At 36.9% G+C, this 25400-nt stretch overlaps 1 protein-coding gene across 2 annotated transcripts in view; it reads right to left on the reverse strand.

Moving 5' to 3' along the window:
- The window catches only part of HemK1 (HemK methyltransferase 1), a 66748-nt gene that overhangs the window by 36457 nt on the left and 4891 nt on the right, over window positions 1-25400 (reverse strand). For both annotated transcript variants that reach the window (XM_090402003.1, XM_090402005.1), the window contains exons 2-3: window positions 19544-19684; window positions 4729-4820 (exon numbers count right to left, since the gene is read on the reverse strand). In XM_090402003.1, coding sequence (XP_090258129.1) covers window positions 4729-4820; window positions 19544-19684 — 233 coding nt within the window. The remainder of the gene's footprint in view (window positions 1-4728; window positions 4821-19543; window positions 19685-25400) is intronic.

Below are 25400 nucleotides of genomic sequence, written 5' to 3' on the forward strand. Positions count from 1 at the left end.
TTTTTTTTTTTTTTAATATTTATCAAGTTCCTTCCATTTTAAGAAAATTTTCATGTGAGTTAAACTAGTCTCATGTCTATGTAAGGTTGTACTTACATTTCTCCAATCGTTATAACCTTCTACAAGACTCAGTGGGTGATTCAGTTGATTCAGTAGGTGCGACAAGTTTGCAACAAAAGCAAAAAACAGAATTTAAAGTTTCGGAATAAATGAGCCATGTTCTTGGCACGAGCTCCTGTTTTCCATTTTTCAATTATAATACGTGTCGCCAAATTTACGACCATATATCTCTCTGGGATATGTTATATTTTTATTTTGAACAGGCCCCATTTCAATTAAAACAACTCATAATTTTTCATCAATATTTCCCCGTTCAACTGGATCTTCTAAATTCACAGAGACTAACAATGTGTTAGTTTCATGGTCAACTACAACTAAATCTTGTTGTAGTTGACTAAATCCTAACTAGTTTTCACTTAAATCATGTTCAATTATCTTGTTCAATAGTTGCAATAGTACCTTCATGCAAACTGGATGATGTGCACGGTTCTTCAACTATGATTTCTGATGTATCGAGTTGGTTACAATCTGCATCAGAATATTTTAATATTTTAAAGAGTCCCAGTTTGTTTCTTAATATCTGCTTCTTTAGCAGCGTGACGCTTATGATTTTGTGCACCGGATAACTTTTTTTTTTTTAATTTTTGATTCCATTTTTATTTTATACCCACAAGAAATTATTACACAACATGACACAGAGACGAAATAGTAGTTCACTGCGCTACTGTCAGCAGCCTACTGAGATGCATACCATATGACTGGTTAACTAGCAACAAATGTTTTGTACGAAAATTCATTTCTGCACATAAAAACTGTTCACCATTTCACTTTAGATAGACTGCAGTAGACACAACATTCTGCAGGCAAGCATTTAGCCTGCTCTAGCTGCAAAATTGTAAACAGCTGGCTGATCAAAGAGGTGGCAATATACATTTTTTTTAATTTTTATTCAGTGTATACAGCATCATTTATTTTAATATTGATCGTTCTAAGAATTTTTTGGTTTTTATGATAAAAATTTTGTTTCTTAAAAATTAACTTATGAACCATTCCCTGGCAGCGACACCCCCATTGTAGCGGCACCCGCATGCCCTCTTCCGCTGGCCCTGACTACAACTGTCCGTCTTCACCACTCAATCCACCACCAACAGTGAACAGAATCATCTACACCAATGCCATCTCCTGCCCACCACCACCACCACTAGTATTTTCACAGACAATCACAAACATCCATATCCATGGTAGGATTTGAACTTGCAACCTTTTGAACAGAAAGTGGATACGCTAACCACTCAGTCAACCAGGCTAGCATTTTAGCATTAGCATTTCTAGCACCAAAAATATAGAAGTCTGAAAATCAATACAATGGTAAAGTCAATTTGGTCAGAAACTGACACTGGCGCACGTTCCACCAAGTCAAAGGAAAAAAAGATTTTTATGGGTTAACAGATGACAATGTTTCTATGACCCCCCAACCCACAAAAAGTTTTGTCCACAGAAAGAGCCAATATGTAGTACAGAACCTAAAAATCATATAAATCTTTGACTGGTATGATTAGCTTCCAAAACAGAGTAGCAAACTAATCTTTCATTCTATCTATTTCTTCTCTTTGGAAACAGAACTCTGGGTTAGATAATCTAAAATTTCGACTCTAGAGACTAAACATGGAACTTTTTAAAACCACTGCAGCCCTCCAATAAGAAAGGTGGTGGTAGTGGTGCACATTCTGGGGAATCCATCTATCAAATATCCAAAAGAAATTCACAAGTGCCATTCAGTAGTGCAGTTGGAAGAATGATGGTACATTGTGCCTTGTCAGTTTAGCAACATATACATCTCAAAGGAAGTGTGTTTTGCATTATGGGATACTAAGGCAATTGATATGGAATCAACAGCCTCCATATATAAGTAGCCTAATCATGAAGATACTTCACAAGCAAACTGTTTGCTTACACTTGGATATAAGATAAAACAAGAATATAATTTCTTGGAAAGTATAACTCACTTGCCAAGTAAGTTATAGTTGGCAAGTATACTTTACTTGGCAGAGAGAAGGTGAGACCAAATGCATTAGGTCTCCCTCTCTCATGAAAAAGCTTTCTACAAGTATGTCAATGAGTATTGCACAATGCCTTTGGGTTGAAGGACCTGGGTTCACCTCCCACTTAGAATACAAGAAATCTCTATAAGGGCTTTTCAGCTGAAAGCAACTGAACCATCTTGATATGGTGATAGAGATAGGTTATTTTATTTATTTTTTCTGCAAAACACTACAGAACAGTTTTTTCTTGTAACTTATTACAGATATAACAAGTTACCTCCTTACCTTTTCGTATGCTTACTCAGTCTGCTTGGGCCAATTCAATAACTTTCTCTTTCCTGTTCCCCACACATACTCAAAAAGTCCAAACCTAATGTATACAAGGCTACCCTTTCACCAGATTTGTAACCATACTCACTGACATTTATGTCAATGAGACATAATACAGGAATTCCTTGATTAACGCGCTCAATTAATCCCTCGATGTTACCGCGTATATCAAAATCGCGTTAATCAAATATAATAATCAATGGTAAAAATTACAATTCATCCATGATCGATTACTGTATTAATAATTCGTTTTATGTGGTATTCTTTTAGGAAAGATAAAAAAATGAATGCAAAGTAAATGTTTAATAAATGCTTGCACCTACATTAGTTACTGCAATTTTTTATCAATCAGATTTTGATCCGAGTTTCGTACTCAGCTATAAAATAAAACGAGATTTACCATCTCCCTTTAACTTAACTTATGTCGCCAGTAAAACAGCCTTTTGGCTTTTTATAGTTTTAGTTTTTTTTCTTATCAGCATAAATTCTATGATAATAAGCAAAATAACTCTCTAGACCTCGCCAAACAAGCATTCTTTGATTAACATCTGGATCCATTACTTGCTGTTTAAGCGATTCTAAACTGTGAAATATTCCATCCGGTTCTTTGACTGTTATCTCCTTTGGAACTTCATCTTTACATTCCATTTGTTCGTTGTCTTCATATGAGAGTTGTTCAATTTCAATAAGATCGTTGTCAATGAAATCTTTTGAGTTTGAATCCAATAATTCATTAACATTTTCTGCATCAACACCAAAGTCGTCACCAACTGCAACGATTTCTTCAATCACATTGTTCACAGGATTTTGAAAACCACCCAAATCATTAGCGCATTCTGGCAAAAGGTTTTTCCAAACAGCTCCCATGCAGCTAAAAGACACTTGCTCCCACGAGTCATGAATGTTTTCAATTGCATGTTTATTGTTAAAATTTTTCAAAAATTCTTGTAGCGTAATTGCATTTTCTGTCATTGTTGTTTCTACTGCCTTTGAGAATGTCTTTTTAAGAAAAGAGGCTTCTTTGAAAGTTGCAATGAAGCCCATGTCCATGGGTTGTAGCAATGATGTATTTGGTAGAAAAAATGAAATTTTCACATCACACAGATCGCTAAGAGAATTTCGATGACCAGGTACATTATCTAAACGCAAAGTTCTGCTGTTTTTTTTTTTAAACACACCAGAACAATTGGAGCTTGTAATATACCCACTCTTAATGCTTAATGGGAGGAATGATGTCATCTGCTTATGACTTTCTTTCTCTCGGCTAAGAAACACTCCTCGAGGCTTGCATGTTTTTGTGTGGTAAATTTAGAGGCGTGTTAATCAAAACTCTTGCCGTGTATATCAAGGGATTGTCACAATTAATTTCGCTGCATTAATCAAATCCCGCATTAAGCAAAACCGCGTTAAGCAAGGGTTATCTGTATGCTTGTTGAAGGTGTGCCAGTGTCATCATATATACATACCTTAACTGCACTTACACACACACATTCTCATTATTCCTGCCATAATGATCTAATTTCCTTGAATTCCTGCATTTGGTCTCACCCCAATAAATAATTTCTCCCAGATTCAGATGACAAATCCATTCTATTATATGTCAATATAATAATAATACCTACTGAAACTAATTCTCACTTTCAGTAATAAATTATTATTATTATTATTACGGGTATCTCCATGGAGTCAGTAGACTCATCGCGGGAGACCCAAACTAGCAAAACAATATCTGTCATATCTCTTCTTGAATTCATTTACAGATGAAGAGCTCACAACAAAGTCAATGAATTCCACTCATTCACCACCCTCCAGGCAAAAAACCTTGTTCTGACACCTTTGTTAACCACACTCTTCTTTAATTTCCAGAGATGACCTCTTGTTCTTCCATCACTATCACACAGCTGAAACATTTCCCCTGCATCAATCCTATAAAAACCTTTTAGTAATTTGAATGTTTCTATCATATCCCCTCTTCTTCGCCTATCAGCCAATCTCTGCAATCCACAAGCTCTCAATCTATCAATGTAGGGAGCATTTTTTATATCACTCACCAACTTGGTCACTCTTCTCTGAACCCTCTCCACAGCCTCCTTTAATTAATTACCATGCAGCATAAATATAGCTTTGCATAGACAGAATTATTTACTATCATTATTAACATTATACAAATAGTATATGAAAACCAACTTGCCTCTCTGAAAATGATTTTACATATTGTTTCTAGAAGCTAAAACTTCAAACTAAAAATGTAAGAATATAATCCAAACATTAACTATAAATCTTTTTAATGACTTGCCTTTTTAATCTCATTCTGAAAAGATTTCCCAAGATTTTATATTCATCTTCTGATATTCTTCTTTGCAACAATAGTTCACCAACATCTGAAGGCTAGGAAATTAGTTTAATATTACCAATTGAAATCAGTTCAGTATTTCTTGAGATTTTAAATAAAAAATTATCCTACTGCATTAACAATAAATTATTATTATTATTATTCCACCTGTACACAGAGAGCATGTTACAGGCTTGTTTCACATTCAGTTATTTCCAACACAAACTGGGGAGAAGTGTATCAGATACACTCCTCTCTACTTTGTACAGTGTTACTTCTTCTATATACCAACTACTGTAATCCACACTGCAACTTCTTCCACCTGTTCTAATAATACTATAAAAGCCAGATGACTTTTGTAGATAATCGATAAACCAGATAACCCATTCTGGTTTATGGATTATAATTTGCAGAAATTTGATCTAATACCTACCCTCAAAACTGGAAAAAAAAAAGAGTAGGTTTTTTTGCATGGAACGGTGAATGAGAGGGTGGTGAGAGTGTAGATAATGAATGAGTTTAAGGATTGGTACAACTGTCATACCTAAGACAGAACTCCTCTTATGATGAGTCTCAAAACGCTATGGAGGCCCTGTCATGATGATTATGATGACAATATACTTGGTCATATCTCTCAGTCAATCCATCCTCTTCTCCTCCTTAAATCAGTAACTTTGAAATGATATCCAAATTCCTTCAATTTATGCAAGAATTTTAAAGAGAATACTAATTTTTATGGTATTTTATTTAACTTTTTGGCCAAATCTATGTGCTAGAACTAAATAGTATTTCTCTCCTCAATCCAATATCATTAATATTTATGTTGTTATATTATCAAATACCAGACAACAACTGGGAAACAAGATTGAAGCTAGAAACAATATCCTTTCTTTTAATGGGCTCATCATTATCTCCCCCCCCCCTAAAAATTGCTAACTTTTATATGGAACATTCTGAGCAACTTGCTTCAGGTTCCTCTCCTTTAAAATCCAAAGTCTGGCTTAGATATGTCTACAATATTTTCGCGATCTGGTCCCATGGCTGCCAGACACTAGACACATTCCTTAGCCGCCTAAACAAACAACACAAATGCATACAGCTCAAAACTGAGATTGAAAAACAGAACATACTTCCATTTCTAGATACATTTGTCACACGTCTTCCTTCTGGCAATCTTTCCTTCACTGTTTACTGTGAAGAGGAAACCGACACATACTGGCCAATAGATACAAATAAACTCCTACCACCACCAAACACAAAAACTAGGTGTCATCAATACTCTAAAAAACAGGGCTCTGAAGATCTGCTCCAGTGAACAGGCACTGAAAGATGAATTTAAAGTTATCAGCAATACTTTTCAAAAAAATGGGTACAGCCAAAACACTATTAACAAAATTCTCCACAAGACCTCAATAAAAAACAAAGACAAACCAGACTACAATAAAACTATAACAATTCCTTACATACATCAGATAAAATAAACAGAATACTACAAAAATACAACCTCAAAGCCACCTTTAAACCTCCTGCAAAATTAAAAAGCGTGCTCAACTCATCCAAAGTCCTGCTCCCTCTGCTGGCCCACCCTGGATTATACCGTATTTATTGCACCTGTAACATACCGTATATAGGAGAAACAGGACGCACAATTCCTATCAGACAAAAAGAACATAAACGACACATTAAATATAATAATTATGGTGAAGATGGCCTTTCTGATCATGCCCTGAATTCCTTACACAGAACTGACTGGAAAAGCACTAAGGAAGCCTATTACCAACCACCCCAATCTGAACAATAATGATGGTCTAAAAATCCCAAACATATGGAAGGCATATATTCGACCCACGAAACCTTCCTCTCTAAGAGCAACTATAAACAGGACTGTAGAAAATCCAGGATCCTAAATCAAAAATAACAATTGTAATGCTATTATGTTGGAGGTTTAATGGATTTTTTTACAACACTCAAAAAGAATTAAAATAGAATTTAATACTTCCTATATTTCGTCCTAGTCACTAGGACATCTACGGGGATTACAAAAACAATTAATGTAACATGCACACAAAAACTTACAATACTAAGCCCAACCACGTGGGTGACACTAAAGTCCTATCTAGGTGGAGTGCCCTCTACGGGCGGTAGTAGGTGGCCTGGAATATAAGGTGGGACCTCTGGTGATGAGTGTTTCCCAAATCTTCGGAAGCTTAATGCAACCGTATTTGTTAAGATTTGGTTGGTTTCTGAGAGCTGCTGCTGCTGCTTCTAAGAAAAGTCTCTCTTTCTTGAATTTGCTGTGGTGGAGCATGGTGGTTTTTTTCCATGATACTCTGTGGGTGGTGTCCAAGACATGGTCAGCCAAGCCTGAATGGCCATAGTTGTGTTTGACGATGTACGACTTGTCGTACATCGTCAAACAAGTCGTACATTTGTACGACTTGTTTGACGTACATTTCGTACATTTGAGTAAAACAAGTCGTACATTTCACGATGTACGACTTGTCGTACATCGTCAAACACAACTATGGCCATTCAGGCTTGGCTGACCATGTCTTGGACACCACCCACAGAGTATCATGGAAAAAAACCACCATGCTCCACCACAGCAAATTCAAGAAAGAGAGACTTTTCTTAGAAGCAGCAGCAACAGCTCTCAGAAACCAACCAAATCTTAACAAATACGGTTGCATTAAGCTTCCGAAGATTTGGGAAACACTCATCACCAGAGGTCCCACCTTATATTCCAGGCCACCTACTACCGCCCGTAGAGGGCGCTCCACCTAGATAGGACTTTAGTGTCACCCACGTGGTTGGGCTTAGTATTGTAAGTTTTTGTGTGCATGTTACATTAATTGTTTTTGTAATCCCCGTAGATGTCCTAGTGACTAGGACGAAATATAGGAAGTATTAAATTCTATTTTAATTCTTTTTGAATGTTGTAAAAAATCCATTAAACCTCCAACATAATGTCCTCACAGCACTTAAGCCTCTACACAAGAATTGTAATGCTAAAAATAGGACATCATTGTTACTGAAAGAAAACTATCTGTAAGAAAGAATGTTTATTCATGTTATCATAAATAGAATTTAGCTTGATATAATTTATAAATAATTAATTTGTTTTTTTTTACTAGAGGTCATCCAGTAGAATAACTTGTGATCAATTCGTTGTTTCTCTAGCTTACTGTATGTAATGTAACTTAGCTTGTCCTGCATATTTGTATATGCTCCAGATGATGATCTTAACATGAAGATAGAAACATCAGGATATTAAAAGAGTTATTTATAACATGGTTGTAAAGTCCATCATTTCTAAAATTGAATAGAAACAATATCATTTCTAAACTGACTGGAACTGGCTGGGGATGCAGAACCTCCACACTTAGGGTCTACCCTGGCCTTGGTCTTCTCAACAGCAAAGTACTGTGCTCCAGTCGAGTAGAAGTACTCGTGCCAAGTTAATAGATATAAAACTGAACCAAACCTGCATATTATCTCAGGTACTCTGAAATCAATTCCTCTACCATGGCTTCCTGTCCTAGCAAATGTCACTCCACCAGATCTTAGAAGCCAGACTGCAACTTTGAAAAAATATAAAAAACTTAAATCTGATCTTCTACTACCAATCTCAAATATACTAAACAACCCACCATGAACCAAACTCGGATCATGTACTCCCTTTTGGTCAGAGGGACAGTTATTGAAAATTCACAACTTTGTTCCTGAGGATGAATTGAGGAATTCATCCTCAATTCATCTAATATTACCTCAATTCATTGGTAATATTAGAATTGTTGGAACAATTCTAATATTACCAATCAATCACTTATTGATGATCCCTGTTCTGAGCCTCCTGGATTTGATCTTCTACACAAACAATGGTCCTTCCTAAACAGGATCAGGATGGGCCATGGAAGATGTAAATATCTACTTCATAAATAGAAAATTGCCAATCAGCCAAATTGTGAATGCCCTGCTCTGCAAACCACGTCTCATATAGTAGAGTCCTGTACAATTTCTCATTTCCCAGGGGGAATAGCAGAACTATCAGGCTACAGAGGGAACAGTGCAATGGTTGTCCAATTTAAAACTTGATTTGTAATATATGTAAATAGCCCTATTTTGCTGTATTTTACCATACGAATAAATAAATAAATAAATAAAATACTAGCAAATTCATCAATAATGAGCTCTCTGTCTCTCAAATCCATGCTGCTCTCTAAAAATGTTTAACTCTCTATTGCTTCACTCTGTATTTTATTTTTTTCCTTAGCTAAAACAATGTCAAACGAAAACAAAATTGTTTAGAGCAAGCAGAGCCCATTCTAGCGCTATTCTCATATAGCAGTAGAATCGTCTTATTTTCACTTTGATAAACCTCTACCATTTCTAACACTGTCAGTTGGGAACAAGTAAGGTAAGTAATAGTTCTCTGCCAACATTTACAGGGTGTTCGGGATAAATTTGACAGTTTCGTAAGGAAAAAGAAAATCTTCTTTGTATCTATTAAATTTAATGAATTGACAAAAAAACATTACAGGCAGAGTTAATTACAATACTATCAACAAGATTTACTCAAAATAACCACCATTAGCATCGATCACAGCTTCAATTCTGCTTCGGAACCTCGAACAAGCTGATGCTACAGTCTCCCTGGGAAGGGCCGCAAAAACTGTTTTAATTTTATCCATTAACTGGGCTTTTGTATTACTGGAAGTGCGATTGGTGTCTTTTTCAACTGCGCCCCATACAAAATAATCCATGGGGTTAAGGTCTGGGGAGTTTGGAGGCCAAACATTTGGACTGGTGAAGTCGTAGAAATTTTCAGACAACCATTTTTGACTTTTCCCAGAGGTGTGGCAAGGGGCCGAATCCTGCTGCCATACATACGGCCTACCATTGGCTACCCTTGTTATCCAGGGCTTGACTACAATTAGCAACTCCACGAACAAAGCCCGAATTCCAATGCCAGGGTTCTTCAACACCTGTTCCTGCAGATTTGCGAGGAATTCTGCTGTACGAACACAATCAGATCGTCTGCTAGGGATCTTTCTTCTTGCTACATCCTCGTAGTCACCATTGCAAGTCTCTAGTTCATGCCTGATTGTTTTTACTGTATTCAGGGAGCATTGGGCAGCAGTCGTAATATCCTTATTTTGATGGCGGGCACGAATCATCATGATACAAGTTATTCTCTTCCATGATTCAGGTGGGTTCCAGCTATCCATCCTTTCTGACATCTTGTATATGAATGAAGAAGGGTCCAAACTTTTAAATGAAGAGAAGTGTGTGTTAATACATGTAACTTACGGAAAAATATAATTAATTATAAATATGTCAAATTTATCCCGAACACCCTGTACTACTTCATTAAACTGCTGCTATTCTGATATGGTGAAACTTGAATAGTGATATGAAAATAATTGATTATTTTGAAGGAAGAACGAAACACAAAAGCTGTTTTCCATTTAAAAAAACATGTTCTGATAACAATCTAGATGAAATGTTCAAAATCTGCATAGATTGATCAAACTGTTGCTTAATTAAGGATTATGAAAAGGTTATTCGTTTATGTTCTTATCATCAGAAATAAAGAAATATCAGTGTTGATAATTCATATAATAAATATAAACTGAAGTGCCATTCTTTGTGTAGTTTTGAAATTTCAGCTATTATCAATTAGAACAATAAATCAAGATGTGCTAGGAAGCAAATTAAAAGGAAGCTGACAACAAATAATTTTAAATAAAGCTGCTAAGTTTCATAATGATGCTAACTTGTCCAAGGAGTCTGAAAAATTAGGGTAGTTGCACAAGATCTTGCTAGTTGCACATCATCCTCTTTCTTTTACCTCAGTCTTATTCCATTTATGTAAATATCTTTTCCTGTTTGTTTTGGCCAATGTAGAAAGAATTCTGTTCTTTGGTTAGACCAAGAAGTTAACAAACTTCCTTCTAATACAACATAGCCATGCATTTCTCAATCAACGAAGTCTATACATTCAAGCTATATTAGGGAAAACTATATTGTTCTCCTTTTTATAACATTACTCAGTTTGGCCAATTGACATATCACTGACATATAAATTATGCTAATAAATCATTTTGGTGAATATTCTTCAATAAACATATTTATCTCATTACTACAAAATCCTTTTTTGAGAATATTTTTGTAGTTTTGCAAAACTACAAAAATATCCTTCATAAATATATTCCAGTAAGGGCCTTTTGGTCTACCCCCTCCTTGTTTCCCACCATTCTATGAAAAATATCTTTCACATTAATCTGGTAACATCCCCTCACTAACTTACCATATAAGTCAGCATATAAGACAACTCTCAAATACTAGAGAAAAACCCCTCGAAATCATGGGTCATCTCATACAGCGAGTATAAAAAGGGAAGCTTAATTTCTTGGATGAACATTTAGGTAGTTACAACGCATCATTATATAAGAAAATAGCAGTGTTTATAAACAAATCGGATTAATTTTTTGTCATAAATTTATTTAAAATATTACAATAGATGTAAGTCTTAAAAAAACAAATAATAATTATTAACCTCAATTTTCATGTTAATTTTCTTCATCATCTGTTGAAAATAGTTCTTCAGATTCATTATTTAAAGGGTCATATGGATCCCAGTTCGAATCCGGTGAATTGATTTCATTTTCATCGTCATCAGTGTCCCATAACAGATCATCTTCCATACCATCCATAAGATTAGAGATGGCACACTTTTTTAATGATTTTATTACAGTGTCTAATTTTACTTTATTCCATGCTTTGATCACAAAATTGCACAACATATCAAGTGATACAGCATGCACCGGTGCACTGTTTGTTAACGATTTTTCACCAGTCAACATCCAATTATTCCACTCTTCTCACATGTGGTCTTTAAATGGTTTGTTCACGCAGACATCTAGTGGTTGCAATATAGAAGTTAAACCACCTGGTATAACATAAATTTTTGTGTTATTTTTTTCTAGAAGACTTTTAGTATTCTCAGTTAAATGACTACGAAACATATTCCATACTAATAAACTGCGTTTCTTCATTATACTGCCTGGTCACATGTTCCACACATTATTTATCCATAATTTCACACCATTATCGCCCATCCATCCTTTTTCGTGAAAATGTACAAAAACACCTGAAGGAAATTTTATCTTAGGTTTAGTTTTATGTTTGAAGATGATCATTGGTTTTAACTTGGTTCCGTCAGCCAAACATGAAGACACAACCGTAAACCTTGTTTTTTTCATGACCCATACTTTGAACTAGCACACTCTTACTACCTTTAGCCTCCACTGTTTTATTGCTTATCATATCAAAGCTCATAGGGGGTTTCATCCATATTTCCAATATTTGACAATAGAAATTTATGTTCTTGTCTCAAATTAATAATAAATTTATGGAAACTGGTAAGTTTGTGGTCAAGACCTGTTGGTAGTTTTTGAGCAATTTTCGTTTTTTATCGTATTACCAGATATTGTCTGTTTATAAAACGATTATACCATTTTGAAGTAGCTTGAAATTCTATACTTTCATTCGGATTCAATCTTGACCGTGCATATGCTCTAATCATATTTCTTGTAACAAGATAACCATTCTGCCTTTGTTCAAATACCCATTCTGCTACGTTATTTTCCAGTTGTGGCCATCGGGTGATTCTGTTCTCATCGCACATTTTTTCTTTGGCAATTTTTTAAAATATCTTCTTTCTTCCTCCATTCTCTTACCATCTTCTCTGTTATGTCAAACTTTCTTGCAGCAGCACAGATATTAGTTTGCTTTGCCATTTCAATTACACTTATTTTAAATACTTTGTTTTGTTGCTGGTTCCATGATTTTAAATGATAATAATTTTAATAATCCCAAAATTTAAAAAAAAAATGCAAAATTAATAATTAATTAAAATTGGGGCTAATCACTTTTAATTAGGGTAATTTGGCATAAATACTAAATCTATGCTATGCAAAAAAATAACGGATATGCATAGATATAAAAATAATGGATATAACAACAATACCTAATGTTGTATTAATACAAGAAAGAAGAAATTGGGGGGGGGGGTCATCTTATACAACCGACATAAGCTTAAAACCTAAAAATAGCCTAAAATTTAGGCCTTCTATGCCTTATATGCCAGTTGTCCTATAAGCCGACATATATGGTATATGTTTTAATCATATACCCTCATCCTTTCCTCCCATCCATAAGGCTGTGCAAATTGCTTTCCTCAATCTTTCCTCATACACAACATTCTAGTGGTGGGGAAACCATTTCAAACTTTTCTGGATTCTTTCTAATATATTTTGGATAAGTCATCAAACTCCATGGAGGCCTGGAAGTAATACTGATACTATATTTTCAGTGCAATGAAAAATGCGAAAAATCTGTGCACAGCAATTCATATGCAGTCTGAATAAGGCCTTATACAAGGGGAACCATAACTTTCTCAATTCTACATCATTGTCCTCCCCATCATTGCCATCATCTATTGTGATGTCCTCACAATTTCAGAAGTGCAACCTTAAATTTTAGGTGCACACTGCTGAAATTCTTCAAGATATTCCTATAAACTTCTTCGAGATATCTGTATAAAATATATGCTTGTCTAGTCCTCCAAAATTTGAAAACATTAGACTTTCAACACTGAACTGGTACTTTTCTCCTTCACATCATCACCACAGATACACGCACAGTTGCCCACTGTGACAAACAATCCATTCAAATCCTCCTGTAAAACAAACTATAACATCTACAAATGCATTGAATGAATTTAAAGCATGATTTGATGGGTTTTGGGTGTAACAGGGTTTGCCTCTTGTGATGAGTCTTTTGACTCCATAAAAGTCTGGTAATAATAAGCAAAATATTAACTAAAAATTAGTATCTATTTGTTGGTGCAACAATAATGATTACTGCAGCAACCACCTAGAGTTTTAGTAATATACTGTTTTTCCTCCTACCTAATAAATGATGATTTGAACCAACAGTATTAACTTACAATATGTCTATGGAATTCTGGCAGCTGGCTGATGTGATTCTGGAAACGACTGCAATGATTATTTCAGTAGCTAAAACACACTTTTGAAAATTATTGTAATGAGGAGAAGTATACATTGTAACTTAAGTGTTGTTTTGTATATTGCATATAATTAGTACAACTTATAATGATATAAATTAAAGATGCCAAGAAATTATATTCTTGGTTTAATCCTTTATCTAAATGTAAGCAAACAAAGCTTGCATGTGAAGTAACTTCACTACTGGGCAACTCGTATATAGAGGTTGATGACTTCACATCACTTGCATTATGGGATACTAAGGCAAGTAATGTAAGTCATTAGCCTCTATATACAAGTTGCCTAGTTGTGAAGTTATTTCACATGCAAACTTCGTTTGCTTACACTTGGATAAAGGATTAAACCAAGAATATAATTTCTTGGCATCTTTAATTTATAGTATAACCAAGTGGAAAAACTTTCAACTCATAAATTGCCAGCCTGGTTGGCCAAGTGGTCAGAGTATCTGCTCCCAGCCAAAAGACTGTGGGTTCGAATCCTGCCGTGGGCATAGATGTTTGATTGTCAGTGAAAATACTAGTGGTGGTGGGTGATAGTCCTTGGTGTAGATGGCATTGGTGTAAATGATAATGGTTCGTTGCAGTTCGTGGATTGAGTAGTGGAGACGGAGAGTAGGTGTCCTCCCTCGATGAGTCTTTGGACTCCCTGGAGGTGTCACATAATAATAAAAAAAATAAAAATAATGAATTCAGCACTTCTGGCAATGAAAATGCTATTATGAATAGTATTTTCATATTCAGATATAAATTTGGTTAAACAGACCTTCTTTGAATGCTATGATATTTGTCACCTTTTTTTTGGCAGGAGGCAGAATTTACCAAAAATTATTTTATACATGTGTTACATGTAAATAATACTTTCTGTTTAAAAAAAATAATAAAAAAATAAGGGAGTAGGCGAGGCCTTTAAACCCTATCTAGCTTTTGGAGACTGAGTGGGTAGTTCAATCTTCACCAGTAGCCAATCAGAGATAGGTAGCCCATGTCTATCACTAATTATAGGCAGCCACTGATGAAGAGACCAGCAAACAAGTGTTGCCATCTCTTGGCACCTAATCCTAACAGGATATGTTACTGTCTGAAATAATTATTATTACTACCCCAAGACCTCATGGAGTCAAAGACTCATCTGGGAGGTCGTTTTTATCACACACACACAGCTCATCATACTGTGTCTTAAACACACTCAAACTCCTTGCAGACACCACACTCTCAGGTAAGGCATTCCAATCATTTACAACTCTAGACGAAAAAAACCTGATTCTCACTCCCCTACTCACAACCTCTTTATACAGTTTCCAGGGATGACCTCTGGTTCTCCCCTGATCTATCCCACTATTTTCTGTAGAACTTCTCCAGCATTGATCCTATAACAACCCCTTACCAACTTGTACATCTCTATCATATCTCCCCTCGTCCTCCTGTCCACCAGACTCTGCAAATTACATCTTCTCAATCTTTCCTCATACTCGACATTCCAGAGGTCAGAAACTACCTTAGTCAGTTGCCTTTGGACCCTTTCCAACATCTCTTCATCCTTCTGAAAACCAGGTGACCAAATCTTGCCACAATAGTCCATGTGTGGTCTAATCAAAGCCTTATACAAAGGAACAAGAATCTCCCTACTTTTACACGTCAGTGTCCTCCCAGAAGCCTTTGTGTTGTCTTCACACAATTTTGGATATGTGTTCCCTAAATTTTAGATCCCTATCCACTATCACCCCCAGATCTCTTATTTCCTCCACCTCCAACAATATATCCTCACCAAGCATAAATTCTGTATCCCATCTTTATTTTCCAAATTTTAAAACCTTACATTTTGCAACATTGAACTCACATCCCAATTTCTATGCCCAATCACTCAATTCCTTCTTGTGAGGCCACAACATCTTCACTACTCTGATGATATGATCAAATCCAAAACTGTCGATCCTCGTGTGCTGTCTGAGGTAGTTGTCCCTCAAAAACTTAAATAAATAAGGAGATTACTAAAACATGACCTCCCTTTAGCAAATCCATGCTGTCCATCAAAGATAATATCATTGTTGTGAACCCAACTCTGGATCCTAGTTCTCACAAGCTTCTCCAACAACTTAACCACAACACCTGACACACAGATAGGCCTATAGTTTGATCCTTGAGTTCGATCACCTCCTTTATGAAGTGGCACAATCTTGTCCTCCTTCCACTCCTTAGGAACTTGACCGAGTGAAAGACTCGTATTAAAAAAATATGTCAAGACAGATGTTAACTCCCTGGCACATGTGGTGATATATTATCTAGTCCCAGAGCCTTATTAACATCTAGTTTACTCAACTCCACATGCACCTCTTGCTCACTTACAGTCGGTCTCTCCACCCTATCATCAGCTGCTCTCAATCTCTCCATGAAGTCACATTCACAAGGTTGAAAGACCATTATGAACTGCTCAATAAGTATCTCCACCATACACATTCCGCAACAGTTATCTTTATACCATTTTTTCCAATCAATGTCATCCTTCCATAATCATTTTTTTTTTATTGGCTACATATTGAAAGAACTCCTTAAGATTCTTTTTGGCTTCATTAGCTTAGTGCTATTGATACCTCTCTTTAGCTACCCTCACCAACCAAGTCACCCTCACCAACAAAGTCCTTGCCTGATCTTTGTAGACCTCATGGAATTGGTTATTTCCACTTCTCTTATGCTGCCTCCACAATGCCCTTTTTCTCTGTATGGCATGCTTAATTTCTTTATTCATCCATCTCACACCTACCTTATTTAACCTTCTCACCCTTGGAATACATTTAGACAATACTACTAGACAGTTTTTGAAAATCCCCCAAGCTGCAGTGATCTCTTTACCAGCTAACTCCTCATTCCATACTACACCGCAAGTTGTCTCCTGAGCTCTTCATAATCAGTCCCCCTTGTAGTTCCACATATACCCTTTTCTCACAGAGGTCCTTACACTGCTGGCAACCACCCAGGCAATCACCTCACGGTCACTCTCACCAATTGGTGGATGATTTGACACCTCATTTATAATTACATCCTCTGATGAGATGACCAAATCCAAGACCCTCAATCCTCGTGTGCCCTCTGTAACATACTGTCAGAGATAGTTATCTCTCAAAAACTCAAGAAACTCATTTTCTTTACTTCCAGTTGCTATCTCATCTCATCATTCCAGTCTATATTGCCATAATTAAAATCACATATAATGATCACCCTTTTCTTATTTGCTTGGCCAATTTGATTATACATTTCATTATCACCACCATCCACATTACCTGGTCTATAACATCATCCCACCAAGTATTTGATTCCATTCACCTCTATCTCACACCATACTGCCTCAAAACCGCTGTCACTATTTCCCTCCTGCATCTCTACCCTGTGTTGACATAACTCTTTCTCTATCATCAATAGCATTCCTCCTCCCTTTTTACTCCTCCTATCCTCACGAAACACATCATACCCTTCCATCTCTATTCCTGTCAGGATGTCATCCTCTTCCAACCATGCCTCACTTATTCCGACAATCTTTGGGTGAACAGACGCAATTAGTGTAATCATTTCATCTGCCTTGTTTCTTATACTTCTATCATTTGTATACAAACGCAACAGCTCATTTCTGGATCTACAGCTAGTTTCACTGATACCACTCACTCGATGTGATCTCTCCATGCTCGTCTGGGGCCATTTCCTATTCTGCTTCTTCATTTTAGAACCCCCTTCAATTCCAACCTTTTCCCCCTGATCCCAGGTCATCCCATTCCTTTCCTGTCTATACATGCTCTCACCTTCTCTTGGAGCATCAACCTTTCTCACGCTGTGTACCCCTGTCCACCCTGAGCCTCGCCGTTTCCCTGCTCCTCTTGCAGACCCATTCTCTCATTTTCTATACTCATACCACCACCCACTTCCCCATTCATAACCACCTCTTCAATCTCTCCTGTCTTGCTCTCCTGCTCTTCCACATCACTTCCCGCTTGAATCGATTCATTCTCTCTACTCACTTCTCTACATTCCAGCAGCAGTCTCTCCAAACGACTCACACCATAACCACTCAAATGCAGTCCATCGCTCCCATACAGCTCACTTCATCCCTCAAACTCATTCCACACATTAACAAACTGTACTCCCGTCTCCTCACACATTTCAGCCAGCATATCATTCATAATCCTTGCTCTCTGCCTCATTTCACCACAGTCATACCTAGGCAACATGCTAACTACCCTTCCTGTCACACTATTCTCTTTTATCCTACTAAGCAGCCTCCTGATATCCATTCTGACATGCTCAAATCATTTGTACCTATTAAAACTATTAACTCTTTTGCTCGCTCCCGCCTCATATCCAATGCCTCAATCACTCTACTCATTTTACCACCTAGTAAACATACCTTGTGCATTCTATCATCCAGCACACCATTAATAATGGAGTCGCCATACAACACCACTCGCTCATCTTTCATTAACTCTTTCTGCCATTATGATTAGTTTTAATAGTTTTTACCCGAATTTTCTTAATTTCATTCCACATCCACTTCATCTCTTGCCTCATCCAATCCATTTCAACTTCCAAATCTCGCATCACATTTTCTCTATCATTCAAGCTTTCTAACTCTCGACCCCCTCTTCTAACTTTCACTCTCATTCATCCTGCTTTGTTTCCGTACTTTTGGTCCAACATGTGTCCAACTTTCGCTATCATTCATCGTTTTGAATTTTTCCACTTTCGATTCATGCGTCATGTCATTTCCAGTTTCATTCATTCTCTCAATTTCATTTCCTTCTGCCACTCTCACTTCACTTTCATCCTTTTTAACATCCGTTAAGGTTTTCAAGTCACTCTTTTTCTTTTTTTTACTGATTTTTTAACATTTTTTGGCCTCTCTTTCTCACCATCCTTCTCTTTTGAACGTGCACTCAGTTTTCCCACGACATTCTCATTACTAACACTTTCTGTCATCAATTTCATATTTGCATTCATCAATTCCTTGTTGAGGTCACACTTTGCGCACGCACACACACACACACACACACACACACACACACACACCTTCCATCTCCCCTAAACATCCACAAATCATTTATGTAATTGAAAGAATACATATAACACACCTCACATTTAACGAAAAGACTGAAATCTAAATTAAAGTCATGGAATGAAAGCCACCACCATGTTTCCTCTGCCGGTTACTAACGAATTCATAATTAAGTTTAGGAAAAAAAAAACGTTACAGTTTTCAAATCACTCTTTTTCTTTTTTACTGATTTTTTAACATTTTTTCACCTCTCTTTCTCACCATAATGTGGGTTCTATGGTCAATTTCCTTGAGTTTCCGGAAGGAAAAAACCCGCTTGCCGTGCCTGAGATTGACTAACTTGGGAACCGGTCGAAGAAAGTCTTAGAAAAAAGTTCCTCTAGTCGGCAACTAGATTCAAACAATAAATCTTTGTGCAGCCTAGTGCAGAGGATGCAAGCATCACTTCCACTGAGCTTCCATAACTTACTGGTTCAGATCATCATTTTATTAAGGTAGGAGGCAAAAGTATATTACTAAAACTCTGGATGAGGATTTTGTTGCTGCAGTAATCATTATGGTTGTACCAATAAACAAACAAATTTTTTAACTGAGAAAATAAATAAATAAATATATATATATTATATATTATTTTTCTTAAAAAAGAAACTTACTTTCATGCCAAGTACTGAAGCAGTGATATACTTTAATGAGTTTTCTGGCTCAGCAATCTTATGCTTTTTGAAGCAGAGATACCATTTTTTCAGAACATTACTCAAAATATACTTATGGGAATTGAGAGTGATTCTTCTCATCTGTAAATCAATCAATCAATATATTACATGCAATAAGAATTTCTGTTTAATGAAAGTGGTTAGCAATTTGATCCAAGTATCTATGGGAAGTATGTTTTTGTAGTATTTCCTGTGTTTCTTTTCAAGTGACCTTGGATATAATGTGAAAGCATTTCAATGCAAAAATCGTATTTCACATAAACTGAAACTGTGCATTATTAATTATGCTCTCATTTCAGAAGGTTGGGAAAGTGTTTTTGCTTGACTGAGTGTTATACTCAACTCTTTCTGCCCACACATACACAGACCTCAGTAAGAGAACTGGGTAATAATGTTCTTTGGTTAGAAAGAGTTTAAATCCTATCTGTAATGTGAGACATTTATAAGGGCTTTTCAAATGAAGGAGAATCAGCTAATCTTATACTGAGGTAGCAGATGTTTCCCTCTCTCCCTCCCTCCTGGAAACTATGGTGTTTCCTTTTGCAAAAACAAACTGACTAGAAAGTATACAAATTAATATACTTAGAGAATATGAAGAACAGGAAAATCCTATCATAAAAAAATTAGATTTATAAAACTCTAATTACTATATTCTGTCTAAGTTACTGAATAAAAAAGGGAATAGGCTTAATACATAACGGGTGAGATCGATGTATCGTACCTAACCAGAAACTATGTTCTTACTTTCATTCATGTGTACACGTTGCATCCAAGGTCTCTTGATGTCTTAACAATATGCAATCTAGTTTCCAGATATTGTGAAAATGTTGCGAAAACACTAGTGGTGGTGGTCGGCAGTAGATGGCGTCAGTATAGATGATGAAGGTAGTTGCGGTTTGTTGTAGCTGGTGAAATGAGTGGTGGAGACAGAGTTGTAGAGCAGGTACCCTCCCTTGATGAGACTTTGGACTCCCTGGAGGTGTCATGTAATAATAATAATATATCTGAACAGTAACAAACTATCCTATGGCAACAAAGAAGGGAGGCTAGTGAAGATCTATATTTTTGGTAACACCTATTACATAATAGCAATATAACAAATGTGCCATCACTCAAGACTAGGATGACACCAATGTCGTATTATCACAGCAATGAAATACAACTGCTGCTAAAAAAATGAAAAATATACTACTGACTTTATTACTTTTTATTTAAGTATAATTTGTGATTATGTTATAACCTACTACTAAAACAAGTCTCAGGCCAAAGGAGGGATTACTGACAACACAAACACAAATGATTTTCTGTCTATATCATAAAAGTTAGCATGTAATGAAAATTAGCAACTACTACTTTTTATAACATAAAACATTCTGCACCATTTCATTGTATTTGACAACTCATGTCATGATAATATGTGCATACCACATGAAACACACTATATACAGGGTGTTCGGGATAAATTTGACATATTTATAATTAATTATATTTTTCCGTAAGTTACATGTATTAACACACACTTCTCTTCATTTAAAAGTTTGGACCCTTCTTCATTCATATACAAGATGTCAGAAAGGATGGATAGCTGGAACCCACCTGAATCATGGAAGAGAATAACTTGTATCATGATGATTCGTGCCCGCCATCAAAATAAGGATGTTACGACTGCTGCCCAATGCTCCCTGAATACAGTAAAAACAATCAGGCATGAACTAGAGACTTGCAATGGTGACTACGAGGATGTAGCAAGAAGAAAGATCCCTAGCAGACGATCTGATTGCGTTCGTACAGCAGAATTCCTCGCAAATCTGCAGGAACAGGTGTTGAAGAACCCTGGCATTGGAATTCGGGCTTTGTTCGTGGAGTTGCTAACTGTAGTCAAGCCCTGGATAACAAGGGTAGCCAATGGTAGGCCGTATGTATGGCAGCAGGATTCGGCCCCTTGCCACACCTCTGGGAAAAGTCAAAAATGGTTGTCTGAAAATTTCTACGACTTCACCAGTCCAAATGTTTGGCCTCCAAACTCCCCAGACCTTAACCCCATGGATTATTTTGTATGGGGCGCAGTTGAAAAAGACACCAATCGCACTTCCAGTAATACAAAAGCCCAGTTAATGGATAAAATTAAAACAGTTTTTGCGGCCCTTCCCAGGGAGACTGTAGCATCAGCTTGTTCGAGGTTCCGAAGCAGAATTGAAGCTGTGATCGATGCTAATGGTGGTTATTTTGAGTAAATCTTGTTGATAGTATTGTAATTAACTCTGCCTGTAATTTTTTTTTGTCAATTCATTAAATTTAATAGATACAAAGAAGATTTTCTTTTTCCTTACGAAACTGTCAAATTTATCCCGAACACCCTGTATATATCAGACTTAAAACTATTTTATTTTTGCAGATGATCTCAATGTGATTGTTCCAATTGCATATTTATAATTTAAAAAATTGCTATATGATTTTTGTAAAAACCTGACAGCAAAGATCAACAATAATTTATTACATAATGGTTTGTTTTTTTATTATGTTGTAAGAAGCAATTATGTAATTATGTTTCCATAACACAGTACTTTTGGGGCTTATAGTAAAGGAGCTTATGAATAACATGCTAACAAGTAAAGATAGGGAAGTTATCATTCTTCCCTATCTTTATGGAAGATAGGGAAGAATATATGGCTGAATCATATAAGGCTATGATTCAGCCATATCTTTTTTTTATTATTATTATTATTACTATTATTACTATTATTATGGGCAACTCCAGGGAGTCATTAGACTCATCGAGGGAGGCTCCAAATCATATTCATCAAAACTATTTGACATTCATACAGTATCTATCATACCTCGCCTTAAACTCATTCACTGTCACAGCATCCGCCACAGACTCAGGGAGCGCATTCCACTCATTCACTACTCTAAAAGTAAAGAACCCAGCTCTAACACCTTTACTAACCACACTTTTGCCCAGTTTCCATGGATGTCCCCTAGTCCTCCCACAACCAGCCCTGTTCTCAAAAATATCTTCTGAATTAATTTTATAGAAACCCTTCAGTAATTTGAATGTCTCAATCATATCTCCCCTCCTCCGCCTATCAACCAATTTTTGCAACCCACAAATCCTCAACCTGTTCTCATACGGTTCATTCCACAGACCTGCTATCATCTTGGTCACTCGCCTCTGGATCCTCTCCACCTCCTCCCCATCAAGAAGAAACCTAGGTGACCAAATCTGAGCACAGTAGTCTAGACGGGGTCTTATCAAGGCTCGATACAGAGGAACAATAACCTGCTTGTCTCTGCTTGTCAACGTATTCTTCAGCAACCAAGTGATTTGATGAGCTGATTTGGCCACTTTTGCAATGTGTCCCCTAAATTTCAATTCCTTATCTACCAACACTCCTAAATCTCGTGCCTCATCAATTTCCTGGAGCACGGTTCCACCAATGCAGTAAACTGCCACCAATCTTTTCACCCCAAAATGCATAACCTTACATTTTGCAATATTAAACTGACATCCATTCTCCTTAGCCCAGACCTCCAATCTATCCAAATCATCCTGCAAAATTCTGACGTCATCTGCATTCACTATTGCCCTACCCAACTTCGCATCATCCGCAAACAAATGAACTGTTCCTCTCAGATCCTTTCCTATATCATTTATGAACAAATTAAACAGCAGTGGTCCAAGAACAGATCCTTGTGGCACACCACTAGTCACAGGCCGTCTTGTGGACTCTACTCCTGAGTAAACCTCTCTCTAATATCTCTCCGTCAACCACCCTCCTATCCATCTCACCAACCCTATGTCCATTCCCATATGCTGCAATTTACTGATTAGAATTCCATGTGGTATCCTGTCAAAGGCCTTGGCAAGGTCCAGTAGAATCACCATTAGAAACCCATTACCCTTATCCAGTTCAACCATCACTGTGTTATAATACGTGAGCAAGTTACTGAGGCATGACCTACCCTTCACAAAACCATGCTGTCCCCGATACAGTATCCCATTTTCTTCTATCCAATCTTGTATTTTCCTCTTGACTATTTTCTCTAAGACCTTGATAATGATTCCTGTTATGCTGATTGGCTGGTAATTTTCAACAGCAGCCTTGGAACCACCTTTGTGCAGTGGAACTATTTTCCCCTCTTTCCACCCCCTTGGGACTGACCCAGTCCTGAGGCTCAAATTAAACAAAATGGTCAAGGGCACTGACAATTCTTTGGCCGCTTCACTTACGACACGAGCTGGTATACCATCCAATCCCACAGATGTATTGACATTGAGGTTCTGTAATAGACTAGTTACCTCTACTTCATTCATCACAATTCCAGTATAAGCTATAATAAATTTAGTTTAATCCTTTATCCAAGTGTGAGCAAACAAAGTTTGCGCCTGAAAGTATCTTCAGGACTGGGTTAAGGTGGTACAACACCAGGGCAACTCGTTGCAGAGGTGGACCAAGCTACCAACACTCCTATCTTAGTATCTCCTATAATGCATAATGCAAAACACATCTCCTTGCGGATATGTCTAAAGTTATGCATTAAGGGAAAGGCCACTACCCAGACCGGTTTCGACCTTTATTGAGGTCTCTTCAGTGGGAGCCAGGCCCAAGTCGAGATATCAGGCAGAAGCATTAGCAGGTCATCTCCACCTATAGAAATTGCCAATTGGTGTGCCACCCTTTTTTAATAAATTACTCTGGATTTAGAGAAAGATGTTGAAAGTTTATTTTCCACTTGGTTAGAGTATAATAAATTTAGTTTAATCCTTTATCCAAGTGTGAGCAAACAAAGTTTGCACCTGAAAGTATCTTCAGGACTGGGTTAAGGTGATACAACACCAGGGCAACTCGTTGCAAAGGTGGAGCAAGCTACCAACACTCCTGTCTCAGTATCTCCTATAATGCAAAACACATCTCCTTGCGGATATGTCTAATGTTATGCATTAAGGGAAGGGCCACTACCCAGACTAGTTTCGACCTTTATTGAGGTCTCTTCAGTGGGAGCCAGGCCCAAGTTGAGATACCAGGCAGAAGCTTGGTGTTGTACCACCTTACCCTAGTCCTGAAGATACTTTCAGGAGCAAACTTTGTTTGCTCACACTTGGATAAAGGATTAAACTAAATTTATTATACTCTAACCAAGTGGAAAATAAACTTTCAACATCTTTCTCTAAATCCAGAGTAATTTATTAAAAAAGGGTGGCACACCAATTGGCAATTTCTATAGGTGGAGATGACCTGCTAATGCTTCTGCCTGATATCTCGACTTGGGCCTGGCTCCCACTGAAGAGACCTCAATAAAGGTCGAAACCAGTCTGGGTAGTGGCCCTTCCCTTAATGCATAACATTAGACATATCCACAAGGAGATTTGTTTTGCATTATAGGAGATACTAAGATAGGAGTGTTGGTAGCTTGCTCCACCTTTGCAATAAGTTGCCCTGGTGTTGTACCACCTTAACCCAGTCCTGAAGATACTTTCAGGCGCAAACTTTGTTTGCTCACACTTGGATAAAGGATTAAACTAAATTTATTATACTCTAACCAAGTGGAAAATAAACTTCCAGTATAAGCTGTTGGTTCTTCCATTCATGCAAAGTCACCACCTGGATGATATACTCTTGCAAAGTGCTCGCTCAGTAATTCCACAACATCGACTGATTCAGTTACCTCCCTACCCTCAGCATTTTTTAAGATCATTCTACCATGAGCATTTTTCCTTTTACTTGCAACATATTGAAAAAACTGTTTGGGATTCTCTTTAGCCTGCGTGGCCAATTTCCTTTCGTAATCTGCTTTT

Source organism: Typopeltis vanoorti, chromosome 12 (assembly GCF_054136105.1).
Source record: "Typopeltis vanoorti isolate ZY-2024b chromosome 12, IOZ_Tvanoo_1.0, whole genome shotgun sequence".
In the NCBI taxonomy this organism is placed as follows: Eukaryota; Metazoa; Arthropoda; class Arachnida; order Uropygi; family Thelyphonidae; genus Typopeltis; species Typopeltis vanoorti.